This window comes from Pan troglodytes, chromosome 3, assembly GCF_028858775.2.
Source record: "Pan troglodytes isolate AG18354 chromosome 3, NHGRI_mPanTro3-v2.0_pri, whole genome shotgun sequence".
In the NCBI taxonomy this organism is placed as follows: Eukaryota; Metazoa; Chordata; class Mammalia; order Primates; family Hominidae; genus Pan; species Pan troglodytes.
Genome location: NC_072401.2, coordinates 120656217 through 120670089, shown reverse-complemented (window position 1 = coordinate 120670089; position 13873 = coordinate 120656217). Strand labels below are relative to the sequence as shown.

At 34.7% G+C, this 13873-nt stretch overlaps 1 protein-coding gene across 6 annotated transcripts in view; it reads left to right on the top strand.

Moving 5' to 3' along the window:
• PDE5A (phosphodiesterase 5A) overlaps positions 1-12316 on the top strand; it is a 134127-nt gene extending 121811 nt beyond the window's left edge. For 5 of the 6 annotated variants that reach the window (XM_009448203.5, XM_016952124.4, XM_063808996.1 and 2 more), the window contains 5 exons: positions 790-867; positions 2115-2178; positions 4055-4129; positions 5458-5541; positions 7979-12316. In XM_009448203.5, coding sequence (XP_009446478.1) covers positions 790-867; positions 2115-2178; positions 4055-4129; positions 5458-5541; positions 7979-8116 — 439 coding nt within the window. In that variant the 3' untranslated portion in view covers positions 8117-12316. The remainder of the gene's footprint in view (positions 1-789; positions 868-2114; positions 2179-4054; positions 4130-5457; positions 5542-7978) is intronic. The other variant, XM_016952123.4, reaches the window with a different exon arrangement.
• Positions 12317-13873: the final 1557 nt, after the last annotated feature.

Below are 13873 nucleotides of genomic sequence, written 5' to 3'. Positions count from 1 at the left end.
AAAAATAATTGCAGAATAAGGATTATCAAATTACCAAGAATTTGAAAAATACCTGTAACCACAATGCCTTTCTAAGCTTTACAGGCCACATGGGTCTCTCCTTTGAACCCTTATGAAACATACTTTTCATTTTTTATAATCATATACTATCAGTTTTATTACGTAAGTTTTTCTTGAGTCTTGTGTCTCCAGGTAGATATTAAACACTGCGAAAAGAAAAATTTTTGTCTTATGCCTTCTCAAAATGCTTAACAATACTGGGCACATAAAGAGGTATTCACTGTACACCGAATATTATTATATTCACTGAATAATAACAAATATTATTTTATTTTAAACTTTACCTAGTCTTTGTTTACTTCAGAAGCACCTCACAACTTTATATATTTTTATCCCCTACCATGAAATAAATGATAGTTAAACTGAAACCTATAGATCTTATTATGCCATGCACTTAAAATACCTGAAATCATTCTCAGCATCAAATTTTTAACTCATACTGTTTCATTTTTCTTAAAATAACAAATATTCAAGAATTGAAATTACCATAATTTGTGATCTATAGTTAAAAATTAGGTGAGGTTTAATGTTTTATCGAAAGCAAATGATAGAAGGGGGAAAGTGAGGTATTAAAGATTTGTAAATGATGATTTTATAGTGGGCTCTAAGATGGGGAAAAAAATCAGAGGTTTTTTTTCACCAAAATTTAGTCCATGAGTCTTTGTGGACCAAAGGGATAAGACCCTGGGTACTCATTATAACTAACAATTTTTTTTTTAAACGTTGTAGGAGGCGAGGAGAATTTTTTGAACTTATAAGAAAAAATCAATTCAATTTGGAAGATCCTCATCAAAAGGAGTTGTTTTTGTAAGTAGGTTTACTATCTTTAAAGCTGAAGTTTTTTACCCAGTTAATTTTCTCACTATTTTTTCTCACTATTAGTTTTTATTGCAATTATTTGTTACAATATGATGATCTTAAAAGCTGTCAGATTTCTCCAGAGGGTTGTACAAAGAGTAAATTTGAATATTTACTTGAAAAGAAATGCATTTGCAAATCCAAGTGAATGAACTGTTCCTTTGTTCTAGAAAAACCTTTAAAATGTGGTAGTGTATCAACATATGGCTATAGGTTTCCCTTATTCATTTTCCTAATTCATTGTAATGGAAGTGCTGAAAATGGAATTATAAATGTTGTGGAAGTAAGATATAGCTGCAAAATGTTTACTTCTCTTAAAGAAAATCTGAAAAGGTAGAGCAGTGAGGTCAGGGTCCAGACATGGAAGCAATACTATTAAGTCTCTATGATTAAAACAGTTTGATATTGGTGGCAGACCAATGGAACACAGCTGAAAATCTAGAATTGCATAAGACATATAGTGTATAATAAAGATAACATTTCCAGTGACTGGAGGAAAGAGAGAGATGAGTGGATAACCAAATGGAAAAAGACAAAATTGGATCTACTCTACAGACTTAAATTCCAACTGAAGCATAGAGTTCAATGTAGAGAATTAAATCATACAAGCATTAAATAAAAATATAGATGGATTCTTCTATAACCTAGGAGTGAGAAAACTTTCCTAACTATAATCCAACATGCAGAAACAATAAAGGAGAAAGCTGAAAAACATGATTAATCAAAGGCTTTTCGTTTAGAAGTCACCATGTGTGTTGAGTGAATTAGGATGACCTACTATAATTTCTGATATAAGACTTTTATCAGTGTGATACCTGATGTACTTTAATGGTTATTAGTAATCAATGTACTTTCATCATACTGTCTCTGAGAATGGAATACTAAGGTGACAAAAATAATAAAAGCAGGCAAGATTTTACCCAAGGTTAATAATTTTTCAGTCTGCCAATCTGGAGCTAAATGAGGCAGTTTGAGGACAAATTCCAAAAGTTCAAAGGGAAACTGAAACAATGATGCTCTGTTATCAATGTATTAGTTAGACTTTCATATAAATTGTTTCTTTTTCTTTGGTCTTTATAAACTGCCATTTCCATTGTTTAGAGGGTTTTAACTTTTTTTTATTAGTAACTATTTACTGAGGGTATATAATAACACAAAAGTAAATAGGAGTTTTGGGTTTCTTTTTTCCATAACAGGGCAATGCTGATGACAGCTTGTGATCTTTCTGCAATTACAAAACCCTGGCCTATTCAACAACGGGTATGTTACTTAGTGACAATAACAATAATTAAAAAGTCAAAATAACATTCTACCCAGCAATCCCACTACTAGGTATCTACCTAAAGAAAAATAAATGACTATATAAAAAAGACACTTATATGTTCATCACAGCACCATTTATTATATAATAGCAAAGTCATGGAACTAACCTAACTGTCCATCAACAGTTGATTAGATAAAGAAAATGTGGTACATATGCACCATGGAATACTATGCAGGCATAAAAAGAATCAAGTCATGTCCTTTGCAGCAACATGATTGGAGCTGGAGGCCAATTATCCTTAATGAACTAACTCAGAAACAGAAAATCAAACACTGCACCTTCTCACTCATAAGTGGGAGCCAAACAGTAGGTATACACGGACATAAAGATGGAAATAATAGACACTGGGGACTCCAAAAGGGGGAAAGGTGGGAAAAGAACAAGGGGTGAAGAACAACCTACTGGGTACAATGTTCACTGTTTGGGTAATGGGTATACTAGAAGCCCAGTCCCCACCAATACACAATATACATATATACCAGACATGCACATATACCCCCTAAATCTAAAATACAAAAAATTTTTTTTAAAGTTTTTACTCTTAAAGGTAGCTTCTGAAGTAAGTATGGAATTTTTTTTGGAATTTTTAAGTAGTATTAAAAACATAATTGGACATGCAAAGGCTTTTCTTTTTAGAAGATGCATTTGCACATAATATTTGTAAGATATATTAAGAAAGAGAGCATCTACATTAGCACAGTTTTCATTTCAGTGTGAAAGGCTGAGCATACTTAATGCAAAAACCCAAAATGTTCCAAAATTCAAAGCATTTTGAGTCCTGACATGACACTTAAAGAAAATGCTCATTGAACCAGCATTTTAGGTTTCAGATTTTTGGATTTGGAATATAACTTATACTTCTGGCTTACTTGTTTCTTAAGGTCATCCCTTTAATGACCTTGAAAATTAGAAGAAGCAAAATTACTTTTCTTATGGTTAGCCTTCTACGCTGTGCCTCAGCTCTAAATAGACATTAACAAGTAGAACATAGAGATTTCTGGGGCTTGTAGATGTAGGAAGTATTGATATAAGATGTCGAGAAGGTTCTGAACGGAGCCTGTTACCAGGAGGCTAGAAAAAAATCCTTCCCTCTAACTAAATAACTGCTATAATGTTTTGCAGAGGCAATACAGGCTCAGAAAAAGTGATAGATGTCCATGCAGTGACATATATATTGTGTTTTTGTTTTTCAAGATTTCATTTTGAGTCCTTAATATGCTATTTCGGATTGTTGACAGCCTGCTGTTGGTCAAGACTCCAGGCTGCATAGTCAGGGAGCCTAGTAACTCTTCCTACAGGCTCATCTCATGAAACAGACATGCCGAGAAAAGAAGATCAAAAACTCATTCTCCATGTGCCAAAGCCAACACGCCATAAGCACTTAGGTGATCTTTACCTACCTTCCTGCCCATAATAAACAGGACTATATGCCTATTTCTAACCAGGGAAGAGAATAGAAGAGGGAAGAATGTGTCTTCATATATCCTTTCTCTCCTCTGAATCAAACCCTTGTACATACTGTTTTATGGGGGGAAAATAAATGAAGGAAGAAAACATTTTTAAATAAAATTAAAAGGGAAAAATGTTGGAAGCTACCAAAGACAGAGAGATGTACCTAAGTGAAAAAGAGTATAATGTAATAGTCAAGAGAGCACGCTTTGGACATGGACTACTTGTCTTCGGGTATCAAGCTGCTGCTTATTTGCTATAAAATGGAGATATACAGCTCCTAACAGGGCCTTCATTCACGGTCTCTGTTTTAAAGAATGATATGCTTTTCATTGTCAAAACTGAGTCTGTTATTTATTTCAGATAGCAGAACTTGTAGCAACTGAATTTTTTGATCAAGGAGACAGAGAGAGAAAAGAACTCAACATAGAACCCACTGTAAGTATGAAACCTTGTTGGTAGGAATTATTCAAATTGTTTTTTTTTTAAATTGTAGACTCCTTTTTATGGCTCTATGGGATCTTTCCTTAGGACCACAATTTCTCATTTTATTTTTTAAAACTTTTTTCTCATTGGAAGAATTATACATGTTCATTACAGAAAGCAAAACCAATAAAAGGCATAATAAAGACTCTTGGGTTCATCATATTCTATCAGTGTTCTTTGTAATTTGTTTTTTTCCGCTTAAGTATTACAAACCACTTTTCATTTTAACAAATATTCTTATGTATTATCATGATTACATGAAATAGATGTAACCATAATTTACCTACTTCCCTTGGTGTAATGTTTGCAGTGTTCACTATTACAAACAGCACTGTGATAAACATCCATCATAGATGTTTCACTCCTGCTCCTTGGTTCTCGCCATCAAAATAATTTAATAGAGAAGCTGTGGCTGACAGAGAAAGGAAGGAGAGATACCAAAAGAAACATGGAGGAAAGATGACCAGATGTCATGCCACCACCACAGTCTCCCCAGTTTTCTCAGCATTCTACTTGTTTACTCCTTTGTTCAAAGTTCTCCTCAGAAGTGTGTTCAGAGCAGTGTTTCATCTATCATAGATGTTTATCACAGTGCTGTTTGTAATAGTGAACACTGCAAACATTACACCAAGGGAACAGATAAACCGCCAAACCTCATTCTTCATTATCTTGTTAGCATAAATTCCCAAAGTTGTCGTGTTGAAGGGCAAACAGAATTTAAAGGTCTTTGATACATACTGCCTTTTTACATATTGTATGGATCTCAGATATAAGTAAAGATTCCTCTCAGCCCACTTCTGTTTTTTGGAATGAGTTTCCTTGAAATAAAACATAAGAGTTTTCCTCTTTTTTTCTTTTTGTATTAGTTGCTGTCTGACCTTCCTAGGCTAACCCACTGATTCACCTTTCTAGAGCCAGCTTTCATTGTGTTCTTTAAATAAATGCACACAATGGCTCATGCCTGTGATGCCAGCACTTTGGGAGGCCAAGGCAGTCAGATCCCTTGAGGTCAGGAGTTCTAGACCAGCCTGGCCAACATGGTGAAACCCTGTCTCTACTAAAAATAAAAAATCAGCCAGGCGTGGTACTGCACACCTGACTAGGGAGGCTGAGGCAGGAGAATAGCTTAAACTTGGGAGGTGGAGGTTGCAGTGAGCTGAGATGGTGCCACTGCACTCCAGCCTGGACAACAGAGTGAGACTCCATCTCAAAAAATAATAAAATAATAACTAACTAAATAAATAAATGCACATCTGTGTGTCTGGTATTTGTATTTTCAGGATCTAATGAACAGGGAGAAGAAAAACAAAATCCCAAGTATGCAAGTTGGGTTCATAGATGCCATCTGCTTGCAACTGTATGAGGTATTTATATGAAAACTACTAGACTTGCTAAACTTGGACTGTTGTGAATTAGAACCTAAAGTAAATTGAAGAGATTAATATTAGGCACCTATTTTTTGCTTCTAAATCAAGAAATAAAATTATTAGCAGTATGGTTTCTTTTACTGATGAACATGTTTGTATTGAACAAGGAACACATACTAATATCTATGGAGTGCCTACTATGTGCTAATCTCCAACAAATTGATTTGGGGATGCTAAGAAGAATTATGTGCCAGTGTTACCCTCAAGGAGCAATACTGTATATACTATGCATTAGCATATTCTTTTTTTAAGTCTAAATTTTAGCCTAAATAAAGAAAAGTAATCCAACTTTTTCTCATTGTAATAATGTGGCTTTACTCTAGTTATAAAAATTCTTCTGAGATTAAAAGGAGGGAGGTAGAATATTGCAGGTTCCCATTTCCACGTATCTGCTGGCTTGGCTTTTGGAGGGGGAGTGGTTATTGTAGGCAAATAGATTCTCCCTAAAACATCTAATTTATTAGTTTAGATGTTTATGACTCAAATGCAGAAAGAAGAAGTTGTCTGTCTTTGTCTTTGAAGGTTTAAACAGGGAACTGTTTTAAGTTTTAATTATTTGGAAAAAGAACATTTGTCATGAGTTATCATAGAATGTCAAGAGCAGAAAAAAAACCTAGAAATATTCTAATCCAGATATTTCAGATTTAGTAATTGAACTTGTAAAGTTCATCTCCCAACGAGACAGACTATTTGCCCCAAACAGGTGGTTAGTGGGAGAGGTGCATCTACAGTCCAGTTCTCACTCCTACTCCAGGATTCTCGCCATCAAAAGAATTTAATAAAGAACTGTGGCTGACAGGGAAAGGAAGGAGAGATACCAAAAGAACCATGGAGAAAAAAAAAAAAAAACTAGGTGTCATGTGCCACTGTCGTCTCCCTATTTTTCTCAGCATTCTACTTGTTTACTCCTTTGTTCAAAGCTCTTCCTCAGAAGCATGAAGTGTGTTCAGAGCATTGTTTCAAACACTTGGACATCTCATTCTTTCCATAACAGTTGCTTTCCTTATTGATTGGATTAAGAGTTTCTCCATTAAAAATACTAATGGCTCTTTTGAGTTTTCTCCATCCCTGTAAATACAGTCAACATAGTAATCACCTATTATAGATGTTATCCTTCTACATTTATATATATATATATATACATACATACAAGGATTCATTTTATTTGAATCTGCTGTTGAAAATTCTATGTGATACTGACAAGTATTTTTAATATTATTACAGAAATAGTTGTTATGTTCTCACTATAGAAAAATCAGAGGCCGGGCATGGTGGCTTACACCTGTAATCCCAGCACTTTGGGAGGCAGAGGCAGGTTGATCACTTGCGCTCAGGAGTTCGAGGCCAGCCTGGCCAACATGGTGAAACCCCATCCCTACAAAAAAATAGAAAAATTATTTTCTATTACAAGCGCGGGTGTGGTGGCACACGCTTGTAGTCCCAGCCACTTAGAAGACTGAGGCAGGAGAAGTGCTTGAATAGGGGAGGAGGGGGTTGCAGTGAGCCAAGATCACGCCACTGCACTCCAGCCTGGGCAATGGGAGTGGAACCCTGCCCTAAAAAAAAGAAGAAAAAGAAAAATCAGAATTACTGAGAAGCAAAAAGGAAAATAAAACCAGTTACAATCCATTACCCAGAGAAAACTACAGATAACATTATCAATGTATATGCTTTATGACATTTTCATATACTTTTCATTTAATAATTCAGTAATTGCCTTTTGCAATCCATAATGTCATTATATCCATATTTTATGTATCAAATGTGTTTCTGTGAGGTTTCTTTTTATTTTTTTATTCTGTGGGAGGTTTTCCAGTGACAACCTATTGTTGGGTATTTGTCATTTTAAGTGGTTCACTATTAGGAAGAAATCTGAAATGAACATTCTTGTGGCTAAATATTTATGGCACTATAATTGGTACATAATAATGCCACACCGAATTATGAATCTTTATTATAATATAATCCTGGGTAAAAGCCTATTTAAGTACATTGTATGAAACCATTCCCTAGAAAAACGCAAAAACTAAGCAGTTCCCTGATGCAGTCACATTTAGGAAGAGCCAACTGTACTACATAGAAACAAAATGTCTTTTTTCCCCTAAAAGTGGATTCCACACAGTCTCCCTAGCACAGTAATGTTATTTTGGAATGTGTGTGTTTGCTCTGTCCCTCAGCATGTACTCCTTATCTGTAGTGTTTTAGAAGAATCATGTGTAAATGATCTGTGTATGTGCTCACACAGCTTGTGAAAATTTCAACAGTGAGTCTGCTTATGAAATGAGTGTGGGATGTGGCCCTTTGTAACAGGCCTGTGGGAGAGGGCTTATTTCCTGGCTTCCCTCTAGCTGTTTGCTTTCTTTTTTCTCTTTAGGCCCTGACCCACGTGTCAGAGGACTGTTTCCCTTTGCTAGATGGCTGCAAAAAGAACAGGCAGAAATGGCAGGCCCTTGCAGAACAGCAGGAGAAGATGCTGATTAATGGGGAAAGCGGCCAGGCCAAGCGGAACTGAGTGGCCTATTTCATGCAGAGTTGAAGTTTACAGAGGTGGTGTGTTCTGCAATATGCCTAGTTTCTTACACACTGTCTGTATAGTGTCTGTATTTGGTATATACTTTGCCACTGCTGTATTTTTATTTTTGCACAACTTTTGAGAGTATAGCATGAATGTTTTTAGAAGACTATTACATATTTTTTGTATATTTGTTTTATGCTACTGAACTGAAAGGATCAACAACATCCACTGTTAGCACATTGATAAAAGCATTGTTTGTGATATTTCGTGTACTGCAAAGTGTAAGCAGTATTCTTGCACTGAGGTTTTTTTGCTTGGGGATTATTTTAAATAATTGGTTTTTGTGTTTGCTGAATTACCATTTTTTCAAGAATGTTTGGAATCTTTCCTTTTTCAAAAGTAGGTTAGGAGCAAATTATCATACATTCTGTGACATTTAAAGCCTTTATAGGATAGTGAAAAATGCTGGCTGAGTGGATTTTAAGAGAAATAATTGTATTTGTTAACAGTGTCTTTTTTAAAAAAGTTAAGGCACTCTGAAACAAATGGAAAGTCTTATGAAACTGTATTGTAAAGAAAACATCATTATTTAATTGATTTGCTGTTTTGTGAGAGAACAGGCAAGACAGAACTTTGTCACTTCAGTGCAGTACATTTTTCTGAAAGCTACCCATAAAATCACTTTCATCTCACCTACCTGATGCAAAGCAGGTGAAACCTTAGGAGATGATCCAGTCACTGACTTGATTGAGGGATAAGTGTGATCTAGAAATGGAATGGCCTTGGATGTCTATCAGTGAAGAAAAATGTTCTGTTAGAAGATCTAAGAGTTTTTTCCTTCTGAGCTTCCTTTTCAAAATAAAAGTGACAATTGTAGCATTGACTTGAAGTGAGACATGATTATAGATAAGAGAGTACAAAATGACTCTTTCCTGTCCATTGAAATTTAAAGAAAAGTTTTAATTATATAAATAGCAAAGGGCTATTGTCAATACTAGGGTCAAAAATGAATTTGAGGGAACAGTGGGTAAGAAACTTTATGCCTGAATAACATTTAGCAGTATTGTGATTGAAAAATTGCCATATTTTGATGTATAGGACAAGTCAACTGAGATCCAGAGAATCCTGGATGTGAATGCTAAACACTGGCCCTTAACTCACATTCAATGTATTTTCTTCCCATAACATTTAGTATAGTTAATATTTTCTTAGCATTTGAGCCCATTTAAGTGGATTAATATTCTACATGTGTGCCCCTAAAGACACATTTACTCAATATTGGAGAAGTAGATAATGAATTAAGCAACTGGTCTAGGAAAGGAAAATTTGTTTCAAATATGCAGGAATGTTTGTATTTGGGGAGAGTAGAAGGAGAGATTTGCTTGATTTGTTAACTTCTACCTCCAACCCACAAAAAAGATATTTGATCTGAGTTTCTATCACTAATTTGGATAGAAAATTTCTAAGGGACATGGTAATCCAGCATTCTCAAGGACCTTTCGCCAAAATGTGTTTTCCATCTAAGTCCCGATTCCCCTAAATTTTGCCTAAAATTCAGTATGTTCCTTAAGTTTTTAAAATTCTGAGTGTGTACAAATATCTTGACATAATGCAGTTTTATTTTTATCATTCTGGTAAAAAAACAAAAAATAGAAGCAAAACACATTTTATTGCCATTATTTTGTATTTGGTAAAGGTTAATCTACGAAGTTACCAACTGTTTAATGCTATATGTATTGTATACTTGTATTTTCAGGATATTTTATTTTTTTTGCCATACAGATAAAATTTGTAAGGTTGCCCCTTTGTGGCACTGGTGTGTAAAATACACAGACTATCACTAAAATAATAGTTATATATACATACAGGTGTATACTTATGCATGCCTACATAAATCCTTAGTATAGAAAAACTGCATAAAGAATAGCAATCTTTAATAAACCTTTTTATTACATTGTGATTTAGCAGTTATGCTAAAATATGTACTTATGCTTTAGTAGTTTGTTTGGTCCCCTCTAGTATGTGTCACTGAGAAATTTTTTAAAGACATGGTAGATCGTGTTTAGAGGCTTTGTATGTGTGTCATTTTAATAAGCAAGAAGATATATTTAGATTAGAAATGGTTTGGTCTGCCTTTGAATATTGTTTATTTTACTTTACTAGTTGAGACATTAAAGGAAGCTGGGCAATGCCTATTTTATTTCTTTGTTGGATATTTTAGTTCATACAAAGCAGAGTACTTCTTTAGGGCTGGTTAATTGGTTCAAATAATTTTTAATTTCCTTTCTAGTATCTTCTCAAGTTGGAAAAATATACATACAGTCCTCCTTCACCTTACTCTGTATTTATATTACCCATAACTAGCAAGAAGTTCTTGTTCTAGATTTTTTGTTTGTTTAGTTATAACAGAGTAACATACCATTTAATTACAATTTTTAGCCAGAAAAGTCCCCACTATTTTACTAACTTGTTAAAAGATATCTATATAATTGCCTGGCCTTATATTTTTCAGTAGATTAGACCGTGCCAATCACAATCCTGTGTGGATTTGTGTAAGTCACTTAACCTCTGTGTGCCTAAACAAGTTGTGCTTTTTTAAAAGGAGTTATGTTTGGGCAAAGCCTTTGTCTTCAAGCAGAATGTCACAGAAGGCAGCTACTTTATAAGCCCCAGTGGGCCATGGAGACCACTGTCAGAAATGGGATATTAGTCTAGAGAGAAGGTGATCTATTCCCACATGTCATTTCTAATGTTGAGTTTCCAAGACTGAACAAAGAGAATATATTTATTCAGCTTCATTTGCAGATCACTAGTGAATGTGAGATTTAGAGCTCATTGAGTATATTGCTTCAAGGTACAAACCCAGGATGATGATGTTGTCACCACTGTCTCTTAATTTTGAGTAATAGTTTCCTTTAATAGGAGTATTAGAGATAAGAAAGTATATGAAAATATACTGGAAATATTGGATTCTTGGAGAAAACTGTTCAGTCACAGATATATTCTTGCCTAGCAGTGAAGTGCCTTTATTTTCAGCATAGCAAATAAATATTAGACCTGTTCCAATTTGATCTACAATTTTTTTCTGTGTTTTTCACCAGATTGTACTCCTAAAACTTAACAGGCCATCACAAGCAATTGTCTTTTGTTTACAAGATTGATTTAATATGAGAGGATACAAAATGTCATCGTTATCCTCTCTTATGAACAACTGTAGTCAAAATAAGGTGTCACAATTTAATTGTTTTGTATCAGAAATACATTGACCCACCTTTTATTGAGTCCTGCCACATGTTAGGTACCGTGCTCTGCTGTGGAGACAGAGCAGTGACCCCAAGGAGCTCACGGTCCCTGAAGGAGGTGCTAGAGAAGAGACTTAGCTTCTGATACTGCCGATTTAATGTGAGAACATGGGGTATACTGCATCATTTCCATTTTCATCAATAACATATCTTTTATGCACCTTCTTTACCTGAAACTTACTAAGAATCTACCAGTGAACAAAACATCCTGTCTTTTTGCAAGTATGAATCACTTAACCTGCTGATAGTTGAAGAACACTTTAGGAGTTTTGTATTCTTGTATATAGTTTATTTTTTCCATGTGCTAGCCAGGTAAAGATTACACAGTTCTTCTGGATTGTTAAATTGTGCATGGTTTTGGACCCCTTCTGCTCTACTACAGAGAGTGAAGAAGAAAGTATTAAAGCTCACTTTACCATTCCATATACTTACTAAAAGCCTGTGTAAACATGTCTTAATGAATGTTGTTGAAAGCAATGTAAATAGTTGAAAATATAAATTTATATTACAGTTTAAGAAAAGAAAACCTTATGAGGCATCACTAGCCACTGTTAATATCTATTTGTATTCTTATACCTTTTCAATATATTTGAACAAATATAGTTTCTGGCACTATTTTTATACTAGGAAAAGGAGTTACTATGTATATTATGCTTAGCTTTTAAGGCATTTTAAATAACCATGAATGTTGATTTCATTACTTTCCTTTCCTCCATCAAGAGAGTCATTTCAGATGACTCTTTCATGACAAAATCACTTTAAAGGAACACTTACCTCCGATTCCTGTATAAAGTCATGAGATGGTCAAGGTGGTTTTCCATTGTGCAAATTCTTCACCTGTCAGTGGTTTCCTCATTTTGCCATGCTTTGTAAAAATAAAAAGAATGATCAAGTAGGTATGAATACTGTGTGATTATTAGGGGACTCTGAATTTTAAGGGGGGGGGGAATTAATAGGGGAGTTTGGATTTTAGGCAGAGAGAATGGGCCCAATACTTTGAGAGACTTTAATCAAGCTAACCTGTGATCCTATTAGCCGAAGAAAAGTAATCCTTTCCTTAGCCTAGACTCTTCTCAATAATAGTCTTCCTTTTATTAATACTCTTTGTTGCCAATTTGGGGGCAATGTTTTCCATCTCCTTCTCACTTCAAGTCAATAATGACTCTTCGGAGGGTGATTATTACCAGCCTGATCCTCCATGAGGAGCTGAGGCTTGGAGCTGAATACTTGGCCAAATGGCATGAGCTGGATTTGAGCCCAGATCTGTCTAGTTGCAAAGCAAGGGTCTATTCCTTAGTTCCCTTTTTGAATTTAAATTTATAAAGGTCTCAAATCCACTCTTACAAGCCAAATGGGCTATCTGGAAGCATTAGAGACAGGAATTCCCTCACCCAGCAGGTTTGGTTTGTCTTGAGTTTTTACAGTTAACATTTCTTAATTTAGTTCATCTGGTAATAGCTAAGAAAATGCCTTCACAGACTCCCACACCACTGTTTCTCAGTGCTTCTAGTCTAAAGGTGTGAAATTATGAGTAAATGCAGAATTTCTGATTTCATTATTTTGCCATTAGACAAGCCTTCTTCATGTGGGGCAGAATATCTAGGTTATGTCTAATTCATAAAGCTAAAGGAAGAAGTGAAGTATAAGCTCATGTAGAACAATATTTTAGATTCTCTGACCACTAGAGAGTGCCAGAGTTTTAGTTATATTTAAAGAAGTAATCTTCCTTCCTGACCATAAAGAACTAATAAAACTGTGTGGTTTTTTTAAAGATTTTTAGTGGCTAAATAAAAATAAATGGAAAAAAATCAATAGAGAAAATAAAAGGTAGGGGGGGAAATTGTTTAAGACTTGCTTATTACCTTTTGTACAGTGATCACGTCCTCAAGATTTTCTCCAAACAAACAAAAGTTATCATTTGAAGTCTCTGATACTCAATATTCCATTTGGGTAGACATCTACCCTTCCTATGGAAAAGGGACACATTTGACAACTCTTGAACCTGCTTTGTTGCTCTTAGTTCTGTAGCATTCTTAGCAAACAGGGATTCTCACATTTGATATATGGAAATGTCAGCCTATGATTTTCTATTCTTAAGGCACATAACATTAAATTAGAAGAAATACTTAAAACTTGAAGAAAATATTCTTCACAGTTGTAAGCTGTATTCAGATTATAGCTCAGAAAAACATGTTTCCAGTTCACAAACCATTTGTTCAAAATAAAAACCCACAAGTTACAAATAGAATAAAAATCATGATTATTTTAATCAAAAGAAATCTGACTGACTAGCATATGTGATTTCTCTTCCTGGCTTTCCTCATTTTAAGTATGTGTGTTTGTGTGCATGTGCACACACCTGTGCAAAGGTGTGTTTATGGTGGACAAAGGGATTTTAGGCAGTAGCCACAGGAACTAAGTTGGTTCTTTCAGTTATCTAACGGCAATCCCA